We start from the raw sequence: 25429 nt of genomic DNA, 5'->3' as shown, positions 1-25429 counted from the left end.
TATTATTTAATACTTTTGTCCTACTTTTATCTGTGGCTTCATAAAACACACAAAAAAATCCACATTGCATTCTTCACATTAGAGAAATAGCTTAATATATGCCCATTCTTAGGTGCCCTTTGATTACACAAGGATTTATTTTTTTCCTGCCATAATAAAAAAATTCAGAAATGAAAAAAATGTAAATAATCCACTAATTATAATCATCTGGATTTGCACAAGAGCAGATAGATTTGAGACTTTGTTAATTAATGATATTGAAATCTATAAAAATTAAGAAAATTATAGTAGGGAGACCAAAGTTATTTACAAAGGATCATTTATTAAACACATTTTAAAAACAAAATACAAAGATTGTTGTTCTGCATGAATACATCACATATGAAAAAAATAATGTGTTTTTACTGAATTTAATTTGAAGATATTCAGAATTTTGTTTTCTATCAACTTGAGCAATCAGTTTCGCTTTGCACCTTATCTAACACTGTTGTCAATCAGGAAGAAATGTTTCCTTGTTAATTAAATCATATTCATACAGCTAATATTTTACAGAAATAAAATAAGACAATGTCTGTCATACAAAGCTCTTTCTGCAAGGTAACTGATTTGCCTATGATCCTAATTTTTTTTAAGCTATAAGATAGGAAGAATTCAGGAGCTAGGTAAGTTTTATAATAATGTATTAGCAGCAGTTGATAGTAAATGCAACATAAGATTTGTTTTGTCTGTGGTACAAGAACATGTCCTATCAGACTCTACTGTATTTTTCTCTACTTGAACACGGGTAAGCACATACTGATTGTCTCTGGGATGACAAAATGTATAAAAAAGACAAGAAACTGGCTCTGGTTGTCATTGTGAGTGCCTATTTTCATCAGCTAATATGAATGCATTGCTAAATTAGTGAAGACAGGAAAATGACTTAAGGGTAATATATACAGAGTTAAAATACACTTTTTATCCACTTGAGTGATTTCAGGCACTGTGGCTGTTCAGGATAAAATGTTTCATGGTTTATTCTTGATAGCAATTTAATTTTCAGTGCAAGCAAAAGCAAATACCTGCCCACTGTAATACACATGACCTCACACATCTGGAATGTTCAATGCAAGTTCATCCTCGGCATCTTCACTCTGGAGGCATCTTGAATAAAAACTGTTCATAGTTTGCTCTTGATAGCAATTTAATTTTCAGTGCAAGCAAAAGCAAGCACATACCTGCTCACTGCCATACACACAACCAAACACATCTGGAATATTCAAAGCAAGTTCACCTTCTCCATCTTCACTGTGGAAGCTCTTTAATAAGTGGCACTTTGTGTAAACCCTCTATAAATCATGAAAAACAGATTCGAAATGCCTGGATTTAATAATATTAAACATCACTACCATAGTCATCTCTCCGTGTAAACGATGTTTGGGTAAGGCTTGCCATCACAACATTTCTTTCCTGAGAATGGAGCTGGTCCTCTGTTTATATCATAAGTGCGCATGCTCTGAGCTGTGGTCACTGTCGTGACTGTCTTCATTTGCTAGAGAGTCCCCTGTTTGCTGGAGGGTGGCTGCACCAATTCCCGACAGCTCTGATGGGAGAAGTGTTCCTTTTTTCACATTCACCAGTTCCTTTTCCCGAGCTGCAGCTCCTTGCTGTCCACCCTTTACCCTCTTCCACTTCATCCGCCTGTTTTGGAACCAGACTTTCACCTTCAACCAAGAAAGGGAACAAACAAACAGAACAAAATGATAATTAAAATGACATTTTTTTCTCCTTAGTGTCATCAGTGAAAAGTAGTTCCTCAAAGGCTTATACAAAGACACCATGAAGGAGTGAATAGAAAAATAAATCCACGTTGAATTTAATCAGGTTACATATTCATGATAATAATTTTTAAACTTTCAAAAGGTGCATACAAAGTACTATATTTGTATTTTACAGCATACAATGTAAAATATGGAACTAGACAAAAACTTTGTCATTTAAGATCACTCAAAGCACTTGGGTCTATAAAGAGTTTCTGTGAATTGGAGCTAACATAATATTTGTGTTGGTCAAAGCCCCCTCACTCCTAAGTTCTTCTTTGATTTGACATCCAGCTGTCATTTCCTGAACCAATTTAAAACACGCTCCCAGCAGCTACTGATTAAGCGGCATCTGAAAGGCCATACGCTGCCATTAGAAACTACTGCTGCTTTCACAAATCTTTATTTGACCATTCCACCTCACACTGAGCCTATCTTCTTTTGAACTATTCTTCTTATTTTCTACCTTAATTCATTTATTTTACTTTGCAAATATTTGATCTAGTGATTTCTTTAAAATATGGTCACAATAAAAAAATTCTCAACATTTGTTAAATGCTAACACCAAAATTATATACTACATCATTCACGTCAGCTTTGTACAGGTATTTTCTTTTTAAAAGCTTCATCGAATTTGCCTAATACATTTAAATAAACATATATGTAAATAACATATATGTATTAAAACAAAAAAAACAGCAAACAGACATTAAAGGTCTATCCATTATCAGAACTAGAATATAACTGGCATTATTGCATGTTGTTTAGGAGGAAATCTGTTTCTTTCACATTGCATTTCTCATAATTATAGCTTCTAGTAAGCTAAGTGTTCTTTTTACATTGTATTTCTCTGCCTGCCCCACCTAAAAGTACCACAAGCCTGAATTTTGTGTATCATCTCCAAGTCTTTCTTAAAAAAGAAAACAAATTTTTTCATAACACGTAACATTAAAAATATACTCTTTAATTTTATTTGTTTGTTAGGTTTATCAATGGAATGTTCTTAAGTGTAGGCTTTTTGCCATATCTTTGTTAATTCAAGAGACTGTGTTTATTCATTTTTTTAATCATTGTATAATATTCCAAATTCTGTCAATAGAGCACCATTTTTTCATTCTACTGTCCATGGATATTTGAATTCTTTCTTTTCTATATGTAATGCTGCTATAGACATTCTTGCATTTGTGTCCTGATAAGCATATCATGGGAACTTCCCTGGAGACTGCAGTTATATGGCTGCTACTATCTATCTTCTCTCAATGTATGCTGTTTCTTTTTCCTTTTCTTAGAGTATCTTTTGATGATTAGAAACTCTTAATATTAATGTTTAAATTTATCTATTGTTTCTTTTATGACTAGTGTTTTTGTGTTTTCTTTTTCTAAAAAAATCTATTTTCTGAGGCCACTAAGATATTCTATTGTGTCTTCTTCTAAGAGTTTTAAACGTTGCCTTTTCCAACACAGTGGGACCCTGTCTCTACAAATAAATAAATAAACTAAACTAAACTAAACTAAACTAAAATAAAATAAAATAAAATTAGCTGGGTGGGATGGCACAGTGCCTGTAGTCCCAGCTTCTCGGGAGGCTAAGGTGGGAGGATTGCTTGAGCCCAAGTGGTTGAGGTTGCAGTGCATGGTGGTTGCACCACTGCACTCCAGCCTGGGCAACAGAGCAAGATCCTGTCTCAAGAAGAAAAAAAAAGTTTGCCTTTCAAGTTGAAGTAGTTAATTGATGAAGTACAGATTTTAGTATATAGTCTGAAGAATAGGCTTAACTTTATTTTAAATGGATAACACATTGTCCCAGGTCCATTTATTAAATAACCCAGCTTTTTTCCAGTGATCACTGTTTCATCTGTGTTCATAAATCAAGTTTCCATATATGCATAGCTTTATTGCTGTATTCTGTTCTGTTCCTTTATTATTTTTTCTATAGTTGTGATAAAACCACATTATCTTATTAATTATAATTTTATAATAAACCTTTATATCTGCTAGGGATAGTTCTGTTTCATTCTTCTGTATCAGAAATATTTTGAATATTCTCTCTTTTCATTTTAGAAATAATCTCAATTTCTGTAAATAGTGCTATGGAGAAAGTGAAGAAAAATATATTAAATTTCCAAAGACATAATTATATCGGTGATCTTCAAATCACGATGCTTCATCAGCATGCTTTCACAGTGAAATATTTAAACTGAGATAGTTCTCTATTCTGGATTTTTCTTGGTCTCACTTTAAGCCATAGTTGAATTCATGTATCATATATTGCCCAAACACACATTAATCAATTTGACAATAAAAAATAAGCAAAAATAGTACAAAAAAGATTCACTAAAAAGTAGTTGACGGGTGTTCACATATTATTATTATTTACTAAACAAAATAATCAGTAATTGCCTTTTATTATATACCTACTTAGGGATAGACAGCTATACTATTGGTGCTGTTTATCAAGTATTCTAATACAGTTTTCCAGATATTATTACCATTATTCTTATGTTATAGATGAGAAAGTTGAGGTAAAGGTTAAGTGACTTACCTAAGATTACACAGAAAGGAAACCGTGGTGCCAGTATTTAAACTTGAGGGCTGGGGTTTGTTTGATTCCAGATTCTGTTTTTTTCGTTTGTTTGTTTGTTTGTTTTTGGTTCCTGTTATATTTCAATCTCCTATTTTTAAAGCATTTGGAATAAAAAAATAAAGCATATACAGTATGTGGACGCCATCCATATGATTACTATCATTCAGGTAATTCTCCCACTTGATATAATTAGGTTTGTAAATATGACACTATTTTCCTGTACTATAATTTAGGTAATTATACTACTGAGTTTAATTACCTTTGCAAGCTTGACATTGCATTTTGCATTAGATCTATTCCACATGAGTTGAGTTCTACTCTTGGCTTTCCTTCTCCATTTTGTGTGAATTTGAGAAAATTTTACTTCTCTCTACCTCAATTTTCATATTTCTAATGTTGGAATCATGAACCTTTCAAGATTCCCTATAGGGATATTTTCTCATGGACAATTTCAGATGGAAGAAATACATATGCCATGATCATCGTCATTGTCACCAAGAGCTGAAACATTCAGTCTAAAAAATCTTGGCAGAAAAAGAGGAGAAATATACTTTTAAAAATCTACATATATTTCCTTTTCTAGGAGAAGGAGTATAGTAATTATATAATATCAGTATAAAACCTGTTATGGGCAATTCTAGAAAAGGTAATTATAAATGTAAGAATATGGTATTGATTTTAGATATATTATAGCCTATTTTGTGTTGTTTTCTATGTCTGTCATGTGAAATTTTACCATTTCATTTTTTAAAATAGATTGAAAAGAGATTGAATAGTTAATTGCCAATAGTAGCTACATGTATATATATATATATATATGAATAGATATATACATATAAGAATATGCATTTGATTATATAGAGTAACTCTAATACCTTATATACTATTTTAGTTAAAACCTAGATTACATATTTGATACTGAATTTCTGTGATCTTAGCAAGGAAACAAAAAATAGCAACAAATACATAATGGGCATATCTTAGAGAAAAGAGAAGGAAGAATATAGAACTCTAAAAGTCAATATGTTCAGATTTATTTTCAAATATACTATAAAATATTGGGGTGAATTAAAATAAGTGGAGAAGGATTTTCAGAAAAACACACATTTTTCTATTAGCATCACAGTATTAGCAACCCCCGCAACAAAATCTACCAATTTAATTCCAGATTATAAATCAATATTGTCATTAATGTAGGACAGTAGTCAATTTATAAATAAAGAGACTTCATAGTATAACTTAGTATCACTTTATTAACCCAGCTTTATTGACTGTAATGAAAAAAATTTTTTCTTTTAGTTCTTGTTTTTAAGACAGCTAAATTATAATCATCCAAATGCCTAAAATTTTATTTACTAAAAAATAAGTATTTGAATTATTTTTATTAAAATTTATAAGCACATTTTATATAAAAAGATTAATTTATAAACTAGAGTACAAGAATTCTCAAATTTCCTTGGTGACTTGGGATCTCTATTCATTCATTCATACATTTGAAAATATTACCAAATGTCCAGTAACCTGTACTGTGTTAGATCAAAGATGGGAGGTGTTGAAGCACAAATAAAACATAGTCCCTGCCCTTAAGGTATTCGCAGTCAAGAAAATGGAGGAAATGTAAATGTAACTTATTTGGACATCACATTACATCCTTTACCATGTAAGTTCGCAATACCTGTCCTTTTAGGTTTCACAATATATTACCAGACAAAGTAAGTGACTTATGAATCTGTATTGTCACACAATTTCCTAAGGTGTCCTGAGGCAAATAGGTTGATAGAAAGTTGAATCTATATAATGCCATAACCCATATTTATGTAACACCATAAATGTCTGTGTTTTGAAGAAAAAACCATAACATCAAACATCTGGATGAAAACTAAATAGTTCAGTGACATAGCCAGATGCCTCTAAACATCTGGGATTTGTAGATTTAATATTCCAACTGTTTCCATTTTTATCTGGGCACTTGGAATATTGTAGACATTGTCTAACAAATATTTATTTATATCTTTGAGATGTGAAAACATGCAAAGGATAATTGTACAAATAAAATTTTCAGATTTAGTCACATCCCTAGTGATTAAATTTGATCATGGCAGTGTATCTAGTAAATCCAAAGACTCGCCTAAGTAATTCAGTAACAAAGTAGCTGAACTACTGATTTAGTAGTATTAGAATTAGAAGCAAGAATGCTTAAAAGTAAAGGTGAAAAATGGGGAAAAAAAAGCTTTTTTTTACTCTTCCTGAAGAGATGGATTTATATATGATTAAGAGAAGGAATTCTTCAGCGATTTCCAAAAGCTTATTGGAGCCACTAATTGACTCTGTTGTTTCTACCACAATTAAAGGTCGTTTGTGTGTGTTGGGGAGGCTGTTTAGAGTTAGGATATACTTCATAACTAAAGGCTTAAGTCCTGTTTACAGGGCTGCCTCTCACCTTTATCCACTGATTTAGCACATTGGGAATCATTTTCCTACCTCTGTAATTTTTAGTTCTGAAGCCTCTTCTTTTTCTATTTCCAAGTCTTGTGAATCAGGCTCATTAATGTAATCATAACATTTACAATTACATATTTCATATGTTTTTAAAGCACAGTGAATACACATTAGCTATAGACAGCCATGGACAAATAACACATTAAACAAGGATTAACCCTTTCTTGGGGCAACAGATTAAATTCCCCATGACAGATTTGAATCTCACAGGCACAATTATAAGCCAACCTTATAGTCTCACTCTTCTTTCCAAAAATGAACCGAAAGCAACCATTCACATGATGATGCAAAGTGGTTATATGATTGATTCCTTTTAACTTGGCCTTTAGTAAACCATTGCTTTCTCTCACACCCGATAAAATTCCACTCAAATGGCTTCTTTCACTATATTTACAGTAAAAATTCACTATTCTTAATCCCATTTTTACACAAGATAAAAAATAGACACGCCTTTTAGTTATTTTAAGTAAAATATTGTTTACTTAAGTATTTCATGAATAAAAGACTATATCAAATTTAATGAAAATATCAAAACTAAATTAGGTACTTTTTTCTTTATTGTGTTATAAAATTACTGAATAGCAATACCTGAAGATAGGAATTTGTATATTCTGAGCCATTACTTCATGCTTATCTTGTTCAAACTACTGAGACCAACTACAATGATGGTCTTTGATCTCAACATCTTGCCCAATCTCTTGGCTGATGTTTAACAATAATTGGCAACATAATACCGTCAATATTTTGGCTAACAGCTTCTAAGTATAACCTATCAAATATAAATATTTAGCTGAAACAAAGGAACTAACCCTTTTTATAAGAACAGTAGAATACTGAAATATTACTATGATTCAATCTAAATTTATATTCTGTTATTAATATAAAATTGATATTTTGATTATTTATGATTGTTTAAATTCTTTATCAGAATCTATGTGACCCTTTACTGCCCTGGTTATTTCATTTATTAGATTTAGAGACTATCACCTTAGATCCAAGTTTATTATATAAACTTATAAAGATAATTATTAGTTCTGTGTGAGTATACACTGACTCATAAAAAAGTCATTAATTTTAATAACTTCAAAACCTTCAAAAATTTAAAAATATACATTCAGCATAAAAAGTTGGAAGTGATAAAGGGATTTGAAGTTCAAAGTCTATTCTAAATTGAATGCATCTCTGAGTTTTTCATGAGGAGACACAGAAATATGAAGAATAATTGGTACAAAGTCATTTATAGTTAAAGTCTCTAGAAAATTGTCAGTTCTCTTAGGCCTGGGTTTATTATTGTATAGATGTCACAGAACATATGTATGTACTCTTCTATATAAAGATGTAGATAATAGAAAGTTTTCTTAAAATTGAAAATGCCAACACAAAACTTGCACCAGCTTCTCAAAATATCTAGAAGCTTCTCAGTTTTAGAATCTTTTTTAACATGAATAAAACTTATGGATGCAAGAATAGTGTAGAAAAGGAATGTTTGGAGTGATCTTTCATAGCAGAAGTCTCTTTCTTTAGCAGTACACTTTAAAGGATGATGCTGTGATGTAATGTATGATATGTTTCCAAACATTGTTTTTAACTGGTAGATTAAATATAAATTAATAGTTTTGCTTCCCTAGTGAGGAAACTGAGAAACAAAATGTGGAAAATTCTTAGACTCCTGGGAAGAATTATCTTTATCCTTTTATTATACCAGCTTGATGAATGTTTACAGCAAGAATCAGTGGAGCAAATTTCAGTAAAATCTCTAAAATAAAGGCTCATTTTATTTGCGTGTGTGTATATACACACATATGCAAACACATACACACATATACACAGATATGTGTGTGTATATATATATCTATAGATAGATACATCTCCTTACCTCTAACTATACATATGTCTACCTATCTACATCAAAAGAAAGCATTTTAAAAGAAAACAGATTATATATTCTCAAGGCCAGTTCAATAAAGGTAATGTTTATTTTTCTTTGGTTTTTAAAATATTATTTGAAATTTAAATATTTACATTTATTAGGGATGAGTACTTATTTCTTAGCCTTTTACTTTATACAGGTAATATTTCTGAAAATTAATTTTAGGTTAAAACATTGTTTGCACTGAATAGATCTTGCTTTATTATTGATCTTAAGTTACTTTTCATGTATCATAACCTTTTTTGTGTGAAAGCTGAAGTGGTTTTGAGTCTGGTTTTTGATGCTTACCAATACTGTCAATATGTAATTATTTAAACAAAAGCATTATCAGGAATGTCTCTTTATATTTAATATTAAAATACCCTCTCATATCCCATCGTCAACTCTTTTACCCTATACTCTCCCCATTTTACCAGTTGTAGTCAAATTATTCTTAATAATTGTCATATCATGAGTTAAGCAAATAAAACATCTTACTGTTTCTTTAGTTGACTCCCATATACTGCTGTAAAGAAATAAAGAAATATTCTAAAGTCTGGCTACATAAGTAGACTTGAATTAACATGAATAGATGAATAGACAATAAGTCAACTTGGAGACATAATTAGCTAAGCAACTAAATGTATAATTTGTAGAAATGAAACTATGAAGCAGAGAGATTGTGTAAAATAGCTGAGCAAAACAGGCGTGGTGGCGGGCGCCTGTAGTCCCAGCTACTCTACTCGGGAGGCTGAGGCAGGAGAATGGCCTGAACCCGGGAGGCGGAGCTTGCAGTGAGCCGAGATCAAGCCACTGCACTCCAGCCTGGGTAACAAAAAAAAAAAAAAAAAAAAAACAGCTGAGCAAAAGACAAAACCACTCTTTATTTGGCACACAAAATATTTCTCCTTAGTACTCATCAAAAAAATGATAGCTATTTTGAAAATACTTGGCTTTGGGCCATTTGATGATTTATGAGTAAAAAACAAAACATAATCCCGTCATTTCCACCAATGGAGTATGATCTAGCTAGGTGGCAGTTTCCATTTATCTTGGCAGAAGTATCATTAATTTAGTCTGTTTATTCCAGTAATCTTAACTAGTTACAAGTCTGCAACATTGCACCTTTGATTAGCTCTGTGAAAAAGATGTCTTGAAGTGAAAGGATCTCCCATTCTTTCTATATTTGGCAGCCTTAACTCTATAAGAATGTCCATTTTACCACTTCTTTTATATACTCCTGCAGCTGCTTTCTCTCGTCTTCCCACTGTGAGATATTAAAAATCTGGTGGGAGTTTTCTCCAAGTTTATCTGGATGGAGAAAAAAAACGCCAGAATAAGCTTGTCCAAATTAAAAATACCTTGAAACTGGAGAGCCTTTAGACTGAGTTCTCTGCAAATCATTCGGGGTGACTCTGACAATTGAAGATTATTATCTGTTGATCTTGAAGGTTATATGAGAATATGTTGTAAACTAGAAGCTGTAAGTTAGAAGCTGGAAGATTTACTGGAGTGATCTGTAACTGTTCAACAAACAACATTATATAATTAAAATATTTGAAGCTCAGCTTCATTCTAGTTTCTGCATTTTTATTTAACATAAAATGATTTTCTTTAACACTTGTGTGCTAACATGGAATTACTTTGCAGAATGAGCCTCTTTTTTTTTCTTCTTTGGCCAGATGAAGTTCAAACAGAATTATAGACTACCCTGACGTTGCATTATGGAAGATGCAAATGTAAGAGTGTGACATCTTTGTGTGATTCCATGACTATTCTTCAGAATGGAATTTGGAAATTCAAGTCCTAAGTGATATTTAAGGATTTAACATATCTTATGTTTTTCTAAAAGGAAACCTAATTATTATTGCAAATCTTCATGACACATATATGACTCGTCATAAAATTTGTGTTAGATATACTGATCGGTGATATAAGTAAGGTAGGGGTAGCCACAAATAACATCAGTTATAAACATGCACATTTTATTGGCAATCATGTACAATTTCCACATGACAATATGTCTAAAGACTAGTTCTGATTATAAAGTAAGTTTTCATGTAGGAGAAAATTATTTCTCAAAAACAATTCTGTTACAGGCCAGGTGCCATGGCTCAAGACTGTAATCTCAGCACTTTGGGAGGCCAAGGCTGGTGGATCACGAGGTCAGGAGTTCAAGACCAGCCTGGCCAAGATGGTGAAACCCCATCCCTACTAAAAATACAAAAAATTAGCCGGGCATGGTAGCAGGTGCCTGTAATCCCAGCTACCAGAGAGGCTAAGGAAGAGAATTGCTTGAACCCAGGAGGCGGAGCTTGCAGTGAGCCGAGACTGCACCATTGCACTCCAGCCTTGGTGACAGAGGGAGACTCTGTCTCAAAAAACAAACACACAAACAAAAGCAATTTTGTTATATAATTTAATATTTGTTTTCTCTGTTTGCATGATATCTTTCTTTTGATGTAGATAGATATACGTATAGTTAGAAGTGTGGAGATGTGTATATATTTATATGCACACACACACACATATATATCTGTGTATATGTGTGTGTATGTTTTTGCATATGTGTATATTTACACACACACACATAAAATGAACTTATGAGTCCTGTCTCTGCTTTTGAGTCACACACCCACATAAAATGAGCCTATAAGTCCTGTCTTTGCATTTGAATTTCAAAAGACCTTGACAATGTTAAGGAAACTATTTTATATTCAGATAATTCTATCAAAGCTAAGGAAAATATTGAACAATATGAGGTTAGATGTAATATTCCTTGGTGTATATGTTTATTTTACTGAATCTCAGGTTATTTTAACATATGAAAAAAATAAGTCTTAAAGAATGAATATGAAAAGACAACATATCTATAATTAGATATTTTACATGTGGAAATCCTAGGGAAGGATGTTAAGATTATATAAGGTCAAGATATAGATTACATGGCTAAACATAGCATTTATGAGATTAATATAAAACCTAAGTAATGGAATAGCTGTGCTATGGTCTAAATATTTATGTCTCCTCCAAATTCTTATGTTAAAATCCTAACCCTCAAGGTGATGGCATTAGGAAGTGGGGCCCTTGGAATGAGATTAGGTCGTAAGAACAGATATAGCATTACTCAGATTAGTACCCTTATTAAAGAGGTCCCAGAGAGCTACCTAGCCTCTTCAGCCATCATATCAAGGTAGAATGGAAAAATGGAAGTCTATGAAGAAGTGTGTGCTCACCAGACACCGAATCTGCTGATGCCTTGATCTTGAACTTTCCATCCTCCAGAACTGTGAGAAATAAATGTGTGTTGTTTATAAGCTACCCAGTCTATGGTATTTCGTTATAGCAGCCCCAGTAGGATACAAGCTGCATTGCAAATTACAGAAGATGGATTTTAAAGTGTTCTCTTTGTAATTCTGTTAATAACTTTAAAAGCCCAGCCTCCAGAAAATAAACTGAAAATATTTCACTGGGATGAGAACCCTGGCATTTTGAAAGAATATGCCATCTGACCTTCAAGAATAGCAAAGTTGACAACTGACATCATACTATACTTTTTCTGATAAATTCAGCACAGTAAAATTCAGCCCAGAAAATACAATATAACTTAAAATAGATACATAATTTAAGTATGTGATTTTTTTTTATATGGAGTCTCACTTTGTCACCCAGGCAGGAGTGCAGTGGTGCAAACTCAACTCACTGCAACTTCTGCCTCCCAGGCTCAAATTTTTCTCCTGCCTCAGCCTCCCATGTACCTAGGATTATAGGTGCCTGCCACCACGCCTGGCTCATTTTTGTATTTGTAGTAGAGATGGGGTTTCACCATGTTGGCCAGGCTGGCCTTGAACCCCTGACCTCAAGTGACCTGCCTGCCTTGGCTTCCCAAAGTGCTGGGACAAGTACAGGCTTGAGCCACCACTCCCAGCTTGATTGTTAATTTAAGATATTTTGTGCACAGATTCTTAATTTAAGAAACTTAATATGTGTCCATAGAAATGTTGGAATGAAATGGTGCAACCAGAAACATTATCCAATACAATTACATCATCCTTCTCCTGTGACATTCTACACTCATAACAATTGTGAATATTTGTTCAACTTTTACCTCTTCTGTGAATTCTAACAGGTATTTCTTTAGCTTAAGATTTTATTTCCAGCACTTTGCTCAACAAATATTTGTGTTACAAAATGATTAATTCAACATGCTTTGCATAGCAAAGGTTTTTCCCACCTGGGTGATAATTCCGTTTTATAGTTTACACTAAAAATTATTTCATATCCATTATGATATATAAATCTACATAGAAGAAAGAGCAGGTAGTTTTAATTTTCATTTTATGCCTTGGGGAAGATTGTTACCTACTTAAGAACACACAATTCTAATCGGCAAACCTTGGATTTTTATTCAGATTTTTTTCATAACAATTAAATTATTTTTGAATAACCCAGGGAGGCCCTCTAAAGCCTTAGTTTTGATTAGGAATTTAAATTCTGTATGTATACATCTTTTCCCATTAACTTGCAAAACTGCACATAGAGATTTATAGAATAAAAATATATTGTGCACAATAACAAATTTTCAATTCAATGAAAACTGAACTATCTCTCATGTTCTTTGTTAATTTCCCCCCCGTGATGCTGTGGTTGTATTATTTCAGGAATGACTTCCAATGAAGTGGTCCTGTCCTACACTGACACTAAGTTTGGTCATGTGGCTTGCTTTGGACAATGGGGCACTAGAAAATATGACGTAAGAGAACTGAAAAGCCCTTGCTCACTGGAGTTTTCCCCCTCAGTGCTCCTGGGAATGCTTCTTTCACCATTGGAAGGATCCCAAGCTAGCCTATAAGAAGATGAAACCACAAGCAACAGAAACTAGCTGTCCCAGCTGAGGCCCAGTCGTCTCTTTCTTAGTCAACCCACCAGCTGACGGGAGCTCCATGAGGGTTCCATGTAGGGCCAGCAGTATTACTGTCCAACTAAGCCCAGTCAAAATCTCTAACCTACAAAATCTAAAACAAATAAAACTTTGGTTATTATTTGAAGCCATTAAGATTTGGAGTGGTTTGTTACACAGCAAAGGGTAACTAACACAAAATGTTAAAAGAATCTTTCAAAAAACATTAAAATAGTATGTATAGGTATATATAATTCTTGCATGCAATTCTTTACCAAGCTCGCGAAGTCAGTTAGAAAGAAGAAATACCCAAGACACCTTCAACATTTTCAAACCAGATTTACAAAACTGCTTCTAAAAATAAATGATTCTGCTCCATGGTCAAACAATGACAGATAACTGTAGACCATCCCCAAACTGTCAAGTACAGAATCTTGTTTTTCCTCTTGGCTGAGAGCACAGTACTGGATCCTGTCATTTCTACAGATTGGAAGCAAATCCTAGTTTCCTAGTTACTTCATATACTGTATAAAACACGGTTGCATTTCCTAGAGTTCACCATCTCTATATAAGAACATTAGTGTGTAATTCTCCCTCTACATACACCTTTTTATTTTCCTGTTCCCTGTTTAAAAAAAATAATAAAATAGAGGTTTGATGATGTAGATTTTGGATCCTGCTTTCCAGCATGCCAAACGTTGATCACATAGAGGGAATTTTGTATGTGAAGTCCAAGGGAAGGAAAATGCTGTGCTCCATAACATAGGCACTAGTCATAATATGTAATAAAATATAAACTGCCAATAAATAAAACCACAGAAAAGTGTTCCTCTGTATATTTCTACTACCCATAAATAACCTATCAAAGCTGAAATGTAAAAATTAACAGAAGGAAAGCAGATCATTTAAGAAATTGGATAAAATAACTTGCTCTCTTAAGACATGCATTCATTTGTCCACACCCTGTTGATATTTCTTTGATTCCAATGGGATCCTGGAGGAGGTACACACAGTGAAAGAGGAAATGAGACTCTAGCCCTAAGAGTGCCAATCATAACTGCACTGTCCATAAAGATGTTTGCATTTGCCTTTCAGGAATGTTTTTGTAAAGATTCGCAACTGTTAACCGGCAGTAGGCTAGATTCTCCTCAGGGAAACAAGAATCTGTACAAGGAGTTCACTGGGAACACTGTTAGAACAAATCATTTGTCATTCAAAAAAATGCAAGAAGGGACTGAAAAAGCAATTAACTTAAAAATATTATTTAGGTCTCATTAATTGGAGTCCAAAAACATTAATAATTTCAAAGTATTCTCTGAGTGGGTAGCAGAATTTTGAATTACTGAGACCAATACAATTTCAAAAATATTTTGGGTAAAGGGGCAGAAATATTTACCAATGATTTATGTGTCCTTGCCTTTCATCATTTCCCAGCCATCTTGCACCTAAGCTGCACCATTTGACTATTCTAGACATTAGTGTGTAAATAGAAGTGACATGGCTAATTTCCAGGTGAAAACATTTAAAGGTCAGTGCATAAACTTCCAATTCTTTCATATTTCTTGTAGTTACCATGGACACCACATGTTGAGATGCTAAAGAGTCAGAACGGGTCTGTGAGTGATTATCTGGAACGCTGGACATGTAGAGTTTGTATGGAGAATGAGTAAGTAATGAACATTTTTAGGTTATGCCATTGAAATTTGAGGGTGAATGTGTTACTGCAACGTATCTTACCCCATCCTGAGCAATACAGAAAACTAATCTGGGGTTACCAACTTTCTAATATGCCAAATAAGGAGATTTTAACATGTAAGCACACACAATTCCTCACTGTATGCCATCATTATGTAAAAGAAATAATATTTTAAAACCCAAAAATACAGAACGATAATAATCATAGGAGAATTCTTTCTTCAACTCAGTACGTATGGTTTTCTTTTAAATATCATTATATTATTTTTAATTTTGTCATTTTGCTGGCAAAATTTTATCACGGAATAGTATACCTGTCTTCCAACTGGTATTCAAGAATTCTGGATCTAGGTATTTCAAATATGGCAAAGAAGACTTGGACCCAGGGCAATTAAAAAAGATCATATAATGACAATGTCCAGCTTTACCTGTCTTTCAGTGAGATCCAGATTCACTGCTATCTCGTATCGCCTCAGTCTGGTGAGATAATTATGATGGGCAAATTCTGCTTCAAGTTCTCTGATTTGCTCTTTGGTAAATGCTGTCCTTTCTTTCCTGGGTTTGCTGTTGACTTCTGACTTGTAATTTCCTTCCTGGGAGTCTGAAAAAAAAGGGAGACAGAATTGGCAATAACTCATTTATTCAAACACATGCAAACATATTATTCACAGTCATTGAATTACTACTTTTTCAGGTACTGTGCCAGACATGGAACAAATAGAGACCAAAGACAATAAGACTGACAGCAGCTCAACAGCGGGAGATATGATTCTTATTTTTTTCATCTTCCTTCAGGTAACTCACAGCCTATTTGGGAAAGCATGTAATTTTCTTCTTATAAAATATTAACAAAACCTCTAACTGCTTGTAATATGATATTAAGATAAACGAAAACCTCTCCACTTTTAGATATGAAGTTTTTTTTCATAAGTTGTTGAACATATGTACTTGAGGTCTAAGTAGGATTGAACATAGTAATCCTTTAAAAAGTGGCATCTTAATATAGGAGTGTTTGAGAAATTCAAGCATTTAGCAACTGGACCATAAAAAATTTTATGCTCAGACTGAGCATATGTAAAAGCATGTGTGTACTTATTGGCTTTTTTATCTGTATTTAAGTAAAATTCTTGAGGGCAATAGCAATGTTATTTTATTTTATATTATACTTAGTCCAACATGGAATCTATAAATGAAATTGTGTTCATATGACTTAAACTATGGATAGAGTTTTTAAATGTGTTTTTCATTATACATAAGATAAACATAAGACGCACAACATGTACCATCTGTGATCTACAACATCAAATCTTATAATGCAGTGTAAAATACCAATAACAACTTTGAGCATGTCATTCCATTTTTCCTCTTAAGGGTTCAAGACATAATTAACAGATAGAATTTCTTTTATCCTCATAAATACCCCTGAAATGTAGGTCAGAAGGCATTCTTAATATACTAAAAAGCAGAACGTGAATCAATAGTAAACACATGCACACACACACACACACACCAAGTAAAAAGTAATCATACCCAGCTCTAATAACTTTGGGCAAATTTATCCTCAGTGAAATATCAATATAATCAAGATAAAAGGGCACATTAATGCTCTTCTGAAAATTATTTCTGGTATCTAATTATTTTTGCACATGTACAAACAAGCAGTGATATCTTTAAAAAGTGTGAATACACTTAACTCTTCTAGGAGCCCAAATGATAGAAAATTGATGTAGAAAGATGATCATTAACCAAAGGTTTCAAAGAGTGACATTTTAATTGTTTTTTTAATTGACAAATATAATACGGCATGGCTTATACAGGATCTTTTTAGATTATGTTTTTTTCATGCAATGATGCTTAAATATGCTAAGAAGTACAAAAATGAATTTTTTAGTGTTCTATTTCTTTCTATCTGCCCGAGGGATGTTTAACTGAACTAAAGAGGACCCTGCATAATCAAAGTTCACTAGACAAGGCACTTTGATATGAACACTTTTATTTTGATTCTGAGCAGTATCTAAGTGAGCCAGATGTAAAGTTTTCTAGGTCTAGTAGCAGCAGCAGCAGCAATAAGTTGCCTCAACAACTTGGCACACTGACCATTACTTATCCTCTGATGGATCACAGAGTGTTTCACTCACTGGTGCACTGGCACTATCTAAAACTCTTCATTCACTGACCATATTTCTGGGCTTGTCACGTATGCCTGTATCAGCTAGCTTCTCACCTTAGCAGGGCATGTGGGGCTTTATCCAGCACAAAAGTAGTTTGTGACATGTCATGCACAGGTTGATTGCACTTTATAGAAAGCCACTGGGACCAGGTGAGTGACATAAGAGATGATGTGTGTGCTCTCAGGTAGGACATGTTTACATGGTGCCAACTTACCTGGCTGTAAGGATGGAAACTGCAGTCCATCATCCAATTGCCTTTAGCTACAGATATGTCAACATCCACACTGGTGGAGCATTTAGCTATTCTGGCACTGTGTGAGCAACATTTCCAAATGATTGATTTTTTTTTAACTTTTCCGTGGGCTGTTCTTGCAGCCTGCAAACTCAGTCACAGTACAGAATATTCAGATAACAAGACCCTCTCACAAGCATCCATGTTCTCAGGTGAATTGAAAGAACTTTTGCCAATTTGGATCCCTGCTTTGCCTAAAATCTGTGGCTGATTATTCTTTATGTGGAGACAATGCTCTTTTCCTTTCAGTCAAGCAACTCTGGAAACTGACAGTAAAGCCAGCACATTTTTTCTCATGAGCAATTCAATTTGAATGATTCATGGTTAGCACATTCCCTTATGTAAGCATGAATGAACAAATTCGAATTCAGGAAAGGCTTTGACTTATATTTATTTGAGTTTCTTTGAAAGTGATCTTCTTTAACTTTTGCGATATTCAAAAGTATTTCATAAATACCACACAGTCACACAAACAAAAACACAAAACATGGGCCAATGCTCAGAAGGACACTCACAGGTAATAGGTCTATATACACACTCATTGTAACTAGAAATATACAACAGGAGGTTTATACAGCCAGTGACTGGATTTAAGCTAAAATCTGGCTGTAGTTCAATATTTAAATCCATAAATTATTTACTGAATGTTTGATTACCAAACCAAAAATTGCTCACAAAGTGAAATCCAATGATTAAAATGAAGTAAGTTGTGCACACTCATATTTATAACCACAGAAGGAACCATTAAATTGTAATTAAATTACATTAAATTAGATGACAGAGAGTGGATATATGCTTCTTGATATCACCTCCTGTGAGAGAGAACGTTCATGTAGTTGAAGTGGCACCAGTGTTGATTAATCCAGCCACTACTTTTACTCTTGTATGGTAAAAGGTACTTTTACCCTTGTATGGTAAAAGGTACTTTTACCCTTGTAGTGTGGTTTCCATCACAACCCTCATTCTCTTTTATTAAAAACATGCTTCTTGGAATTGCATTTCTGGATTTGTATTTCCTACAGTCTTGGGTTTTTAAAATTTTTTTACCTCTTTCTTTACAGTTTCCAAAGCCTATCACTTGCTGACCTGAAGGCCTCTACTGCCATTACCTAACTAGACTTTCTTCGGTAGAAAATGGGTGGAAGATTTGCACCATGCATTTGACAATTTTTGCATCAGTTTCCATCTGTTTCCCAGCTGTTTTAAGTGAGGCAAAAGTCCCTCCCTTTTCTTCAACCTCCCATATCCTATGCCAAATGGTAGGTGCTGAGGGGGGAATCTGGACACTGCCTTCCTTTCTTCCCTACAACCACAAACAAAATGTCACCATCTGTACAGTGTATTCTAATGTAAAATACTACATTTGTTGTTTTTCGTTTCAAATACTTTAATGCACCTGTGGGTCCATTCACACACACTCTCAGCACTTCGAGGAAATGTTGACTTATGTGTTCAGGTATGGTTGGCAGTCCCAGTTCCCTAACCTTTTGCTCCCTGGGACTACGCTAATGGAAGAAGTCTGCAATACTTCCGTGGAGGATAAAAATTGCCCTCCAAGGATCATTTCTGTCTAGCATTTAGAACTTCTCCACATGTGACTTTTTATTTCCCCTAGTGCAAGAGAATGCCAAAAGATAATAATGTTTTATTGAAGACAAGTAATGGGAGGGCTTCGTCTGTTCACTAGTGGCACAGAGTGCTATTTAGCAAAAGAGAAATAAAAGTACGATTGAGACTATTTTTGGCTACTCTGGGTAAACGTATTAGCTCGTTTAAATGAAGAACATAATTTACCTATGTCTGTAAAATATCAAAATGGAATGGAATGTCTATATAGCTTGGACTAATATAAATTCTTATTCCATATCCTGAAGAAAAATGAATACTAAGCCTCAGCATATTGATGTAACTTTCGTATCAATGTTTTGTAAACTATTCAAAATGAGAGATATTTCATTATTTATTAACAAAACTGCACCAACACATAGTTATGGAAAGCTAATAATTTTTACGTAGGCATAGGGATTGTGGATGGAGGCAGAAAACTTTATGAAATCATTCTACTGCTGCTAGTAATTCTCACATTTAAAGGGGAAATTGCCTTCTTTATGGGCACTTATCCAACTTGCTACTCCGGCTTATTAATGAGTGAGCATTTCAGCTTTTCAGTGTTTCTTCTCTTTTCAAAGTAAACAACCTTCTCCAGGAGTTCTCAAATCCTCTTGCCAATCCACTCTCCAGATTTGAGAACCACAGTCATAGTGAGCTACTATGATTCATGAATGTGTCTATTATACACTAATGTGTGTGAGGAGTTAAAAATTGGATCGAGCACCACTATGTTACATCCAGAATAGGATAGCCACAAAACATCTATTATTTCTTGTACCTCTTTGATAGCTATAATAATACTTTCTCTTACAAAGCAAACCCAAATTTTACATACGAAAAAAGGAATTTCCATTGATTTGTAATTATTATTGTAATAGTTGTCTTCAAAATGCAAAAAAAAAAAAAAAAATCATTGTACCTGCTGAGCAGTGATTATCAATTGGCAAATGTACTCTTTTTCACTATCTGTCCTCTCTGCTCAATATCTTGATTAATCATAGGTTTGTCTAATATGCTTTCATGGAGGAAATAAATCAGATAAATCCCAATTTAGTATAATTGAAGATAGATTATTTTTGTTATATTTATGTAGCCAATTATATGTCTTGAACAAGTAATTTATAGGGGATATCCTATTTATTCCTGTTAAAGGCATTTAAGTTCATACATAGTGGTCTATATTGAAAGAGTAACTGTATAGCTAAAAATTTTATGTAATACGGCCGGGCGCGGTGGCTTACGCTTGTAATCCCAGCACTTTGGGATGCCGAGGCGGGCGGATCACGAGGTCAGGAGATCGAGACCACGGTGAAACCCCGTCTCTACTAAAAATACAAAAAATTAGCCGGGCGGGCGTGGTGGCGGGCGCCTGTAGTCCCAGCTACTCGGAGAGGCTGAGTCAGGAGAATAGCGTGAACCCGGGAGGCGGAGCTTGCAGTGAGCCGAGATTGCGCCACTGCACTCCAGCCTGGGTGACAGAGCGAGACTCCGTCTCAAAAAAAAAAAAATTTATGTAATAGTTTTTCAATTTAAGTTTATAGACTTGACTTTTTCTCAATATATATAGGCTTATGTTTACACCACTCATTCTTAAAATGAGATCGATGAAAATTTTATGCACACGAATGCATCGGTATTTAGCAATAGCTACTTACATAAGAAAATATTACAATTGCTAACTTATAATTTGTGCTGTACAAAGCAATGATATAAAAGGGAAAAGTATGAAGATTTGAGATGCTTTATAAAATCTATGTATTTTACATGTTATTTTAATATGAAAGAGAATTTTAATTTTTGGAAATATCATAAATTTATCACAGGCTGTAACATTTTACCAAAAGGAAAAGAGCAAGTTAAGCCGAGGTTAAATGTGTGTGTGTGTGTGTGTGTGTGTGTGTGTATGTGTGTGTGTAAAGAGAGAGAGACAGGAGAAAATAGCACAAGATTATTCTTAAATTGGTAAAAATTTAGCAACTTAGCATGGATATGGATTTGAAAAATTTGCAAACACATATCTCAGAATTTATATAAAAATAAAATACTTAGGTCTCTAAAGTCCTCCATACCTTAGATGTAGACGTTTCCTTGAAGTAGGTAATAAAATTTCCTTGGCATTGCATTGCATTCCTGGAATAAACTGGCGAGTATTAGAACAAAGTCTTTCTTTTTGCTTCCTCCTCTCTTCTCTACAATTTTGAGGTGATGGAGTTACAGAAATTTTAGCCATTTTAAAATAGGTGCGTAGTACGTAACTCATTTTAATTCCTTATTTTTTGTGCCCATCATCAATATATGAATTCAGTTTTACCTTACAGCCTGTTTAGTGAAGCCCCTTATTTTTAAATGATGAGATTTTAATGTGTCATTTTGTTTTAATTTTATCTTTCCTTTTCTAGAATTTATTATTATGTGATGCTTCATCATAGTAAGAAGATGCCAACCCAAAGGTTCTTCCTCCATGACCTAAGTACAAAGACAAATTCACAAAGAATTAAAAATGGTGATGGAATTAATATCATGATTAATGTGCAATTCCAAATCCATTTAACAAAAACAAAGTATTTGTGTTAAAAATATTTTTAAAGGCCAGAGACACATCAAATAGGAATATAATGCAATTTACTTGAGTTACATTTGACACAGATTTGATTCTTCTAACTACCAACTTCAAAGCACTTAATGCAAAAACAAAACCGGGACAAGTCTTCCGGGTAAAAATAAACTTTGTAGATTTTGCTACACATTTCTAGGCTTAGGAAGAGTTTACAGAGTACAGAAGTGACTTTATGGCTCTTGCTATAGTCCAGAGAGAAAACATAAACTAAAGAAAGATCATGGCTATCGATCCAACAAAACAAGGCACATGTGCCTGGATCTGTCTAATAACTGTAGGTGTCATTGTTTGCACCTACAGTGGGACTAAAGGCCCTAATTAAGACTTTTTGACATAAAGCATTCCATTCCATTTTCCCTGATTATATTAGTTTAAAGAGGGTACCACTTCTGTCAGCTCCCTTCAAACTCCTTCTGTTCCTTTCTTACAATGCTTACCACATTATGTCACTGTACGGATGCTTTCTTTCCTATACTAGAACGTAAGTGTTTGAGGCCAATTTTTGTTCCAGTTTATTCAGACATTGGAGGTCAATAAAAATAATACTTGCATTCACGCTTAATTTTAATACACGCAGAAGCAATAGGCAAGATAGTGAAGAGAACTCAAGCTTCCACATTTGCCCCCATTCACCTCCTATTCAGCTCTTTTGTCAGCAAATGGCCTGGAATTACATGGTGTTACTGCATATTTGAGAAGATAGGAAGGGAAAGAAACTATTTTCACAAATTAAGGACAATAGTAACTTGGCAAAGGCCAAGAGAATTGTGACATTTCTGATTTACATCTGTCAACAGGGCAAAAAGGATTGAGCCCTCTTATGGCATCAGATAACACCATACAGATTTGCAGTGTGATGCCAGAAAATTCAGCACCAATTCTGCTGGTAGTGCAGTAGAACCCTTGGACATGCAACAGGAAAACTTCCATAGAATTTTTTATTTATATTATGAAAGACAAGTCCACACCTTCTCAGAGTGTAAGGACTTGCATTTATGCTGTAATTCTGAGCCATTTCTTTAGCAAGTCATCATAGTGGCTTTAATGCATTTTTAAGCAGTGACGTAGAAATTATTGAACTTTTCATTATTTTCATGTCTGCTTTGCTTCTCTGGACTCTAGACTCTGGGTAACTTACGATTATGAATTTTGTCTTCATCTTTGTATTTCTAATACTAAACACCTACTATTCTGCTTATCTTTGATTTTATGATCTGGTTATAGATTACAGTTACAAAGATAACCCTAAGGAGCCTTGTTCTGGCATAGAAATTTAACTGACCTTCAGCTTAGAAAAAGGAAAAGTATCATTTATTATTGCTTTCTATTAACTTTTAAGACATGTTTACACATATCTCGTGTTACTAATGGCAGACAGGTAATGTTATCTTCATTCTATATTTATAATGATATCGCCAAACATGTTCACATAGAAAAGTACCAAATCAGTCTCCCTATTATAAAATTTGAAACCAAAATGATTGAATGTTATACTAAGTGAAGGAACATATTGCCCAGAGATTACAGTTCTGAACCTCAGCACTATTGACGTTTTGGACTGGATAATTCTTGTTACATTTATATTCAATGAAACATAAACGTATTCAAAATAAAGATGTCCGGTGTGAGGCAGGGACAGTTCTGGGCTTTGTAGAATGTTTGGAACATCCCTGGCTTCTACTTACTGGATGCTTGTAGCAAACCTCAACCTTAATTTTAGTGTTGTCAGATAAAATATGGTTCTCCCAATCCAATTTGAACTTCAGACAAACAATAAATACAGTTTTAGTGTGTTACAAATATTACACAAAGCATACTTGTATTTTAAAATGTTTATTGTTGTATGAAAATTCTAATTCAACCAGATATCTGCAGTTTAATTGGTTAAATCTGGCAATCCTAAATTGCCAATGTACCCCACGGGGAAAAATTGCTCCCAGTAGAGAATCATCGCATATAGATAATATTTGGATGAAGATGTCAATAACTTTCAGTTATACAACTCTCTCTAGGAATGACCAACATGATTCATAAGTTGCATGCATTATTTATGTGTAAATAATCCCACCTTTATACTGTGGTCACGCCCTGTCTCCTCCAAGCCAATGACTAGATTATTTGCAGATAAAAACGTTCAAGAAGAGATTTTGTCAGTGCTAATTCACCCAAAATATAACTGCAGAATAAGTGACTGTAACTTCAGAGGATTATCCACACAGAACAGTAAAATGACACACATGGCATCACCATAGAAATTGCCATGACCCTAAGCCATCCCTTAGAGGTGTGATAGTTTCAATAAATTTCAGAGGGAAGTATTATGTTTCTACAATGCATCGAAGCACATAAGCACAAATAATAAATCAACTATTTGATTACTATTTCATTTAATTACTTACTGAATTAATAAATATTGACTTTGTAGGCACGCATTTTAGAAATTGAGGAGATTCTCACAAACCATCTATTTCCACCTGCTCTCTACCTGAGAAAAGTGAGGCTCAAAGTGGCTGAAGGGCTCATCAATGGTAACAAATAGTCACAGAATGTTTCTAGGCCTATGTGTCATTCAGCTACAGAAACCAACAGGAATACATTTTATGAACTCCCGAAATATCCTTTACATACTGCATGGCGTTTTCACAACGAGGATTTGGGGACCACTGCCATTTAATTGTGATACTAAATATGGTTATGAAATCTAAAATACTCAAACAGAATCTTGAGTACCAAAGATTCCAAATACACAGATATTAAGAGCATCCGCTCTGCTCCTTATCTGCTTATTCAACCCCTATTGTCTCCACTGTGCTCATCTTTACACAGACTTTAAGTGAAGAGGGTTAAATTAAGCAAATCATGTAGAACAATGCCTACATATTACGGGCACTCAATAATCAATTGTAAACTCTAGCCTTTATTAGGAGAGGACTGTGGTCCAAGGCCTTAGCAATGGAAAACTATGCATTTGATAAAATCATGTGTTAGAATTAGTTTTTTTAAATGTAGCAAAATTTTGTTTTTAAAATGGACCTCAATCTAAAAATCTAACAATTTAGGAATTTACACAGTGACTAGCAAAGTTCCACTTTACATTGAAAAATGGTTGGGCCCCTAAAAGTATCTATGTGTTATTTTTGGCTAATGTACAAATGAAGCTGAAAGTTTAATTGCAATTTTCCAAGGAACCTGGGGAGGTGACACTTTACAAGGCTTAGTGGTATCAATGTATGAAATTTTATTTCCTCTGGAAGTTTTATTTGGAAATTCAACGAAACATAACCAAACCTGGCATACCCAGTAAAATGGAGTCAGATAGTGTGCTTGTGTTTGTGTGAGTATGTGTGTTTCT

At 33.9% G+C, this 25429-nt stretch overlaps 1 protein-coding gene across 1 annotated transcript in view; it reads right to left on the bottom strand.

The window, feature by feature from the left end:
* Positions 1 to 302: 302 nt before the first annotated feature.
* MEOX2 (mesenchyme homeobox 2) overlaps positions 303 to 25429 on the bottom strand; it is a 75908-nt gene continuing 50781 nt past the window's right edge. The window contains exons 2-3 of the mRNA XM_055269971.1: positions 15815 to 15987; positions 303 to 1703 (exon numbers count right to left, since the gene is read on the bottom strand). Of these exons, the coding sequence (XP_055125946.1) occupies positions 1479 to 1703; positions 15815 to 15987 (398 nt within the window). The 3' untranslated portion in view covers positions 303 to 1478. The remainder of the gene's footprint in view (positions 1704 to 15814; positions 15988 to 25429) is intronic.

The sequence above is a fragment of the Symphalangus syndactylus genome, chromosome 3 (assembly GCF_028878055.3).
Source record: "Symphalangus syndactylus isolate Jambi chromosome 3, NHGRI_mSymSyn1-v2.1_pri, whole genome shotgun sequence".
In the NCBI taxonomy this organism is placed as follows: domain Eukaryota; kingdom Metazoa; phylum Chordata; class Mammalia; order Primates; family Hylobatidae; genus Symphalangus; species Symphalangus syndactylus.
This window is presented reverse-complemented; position numbering and strand designations above follow the sequence as displayed.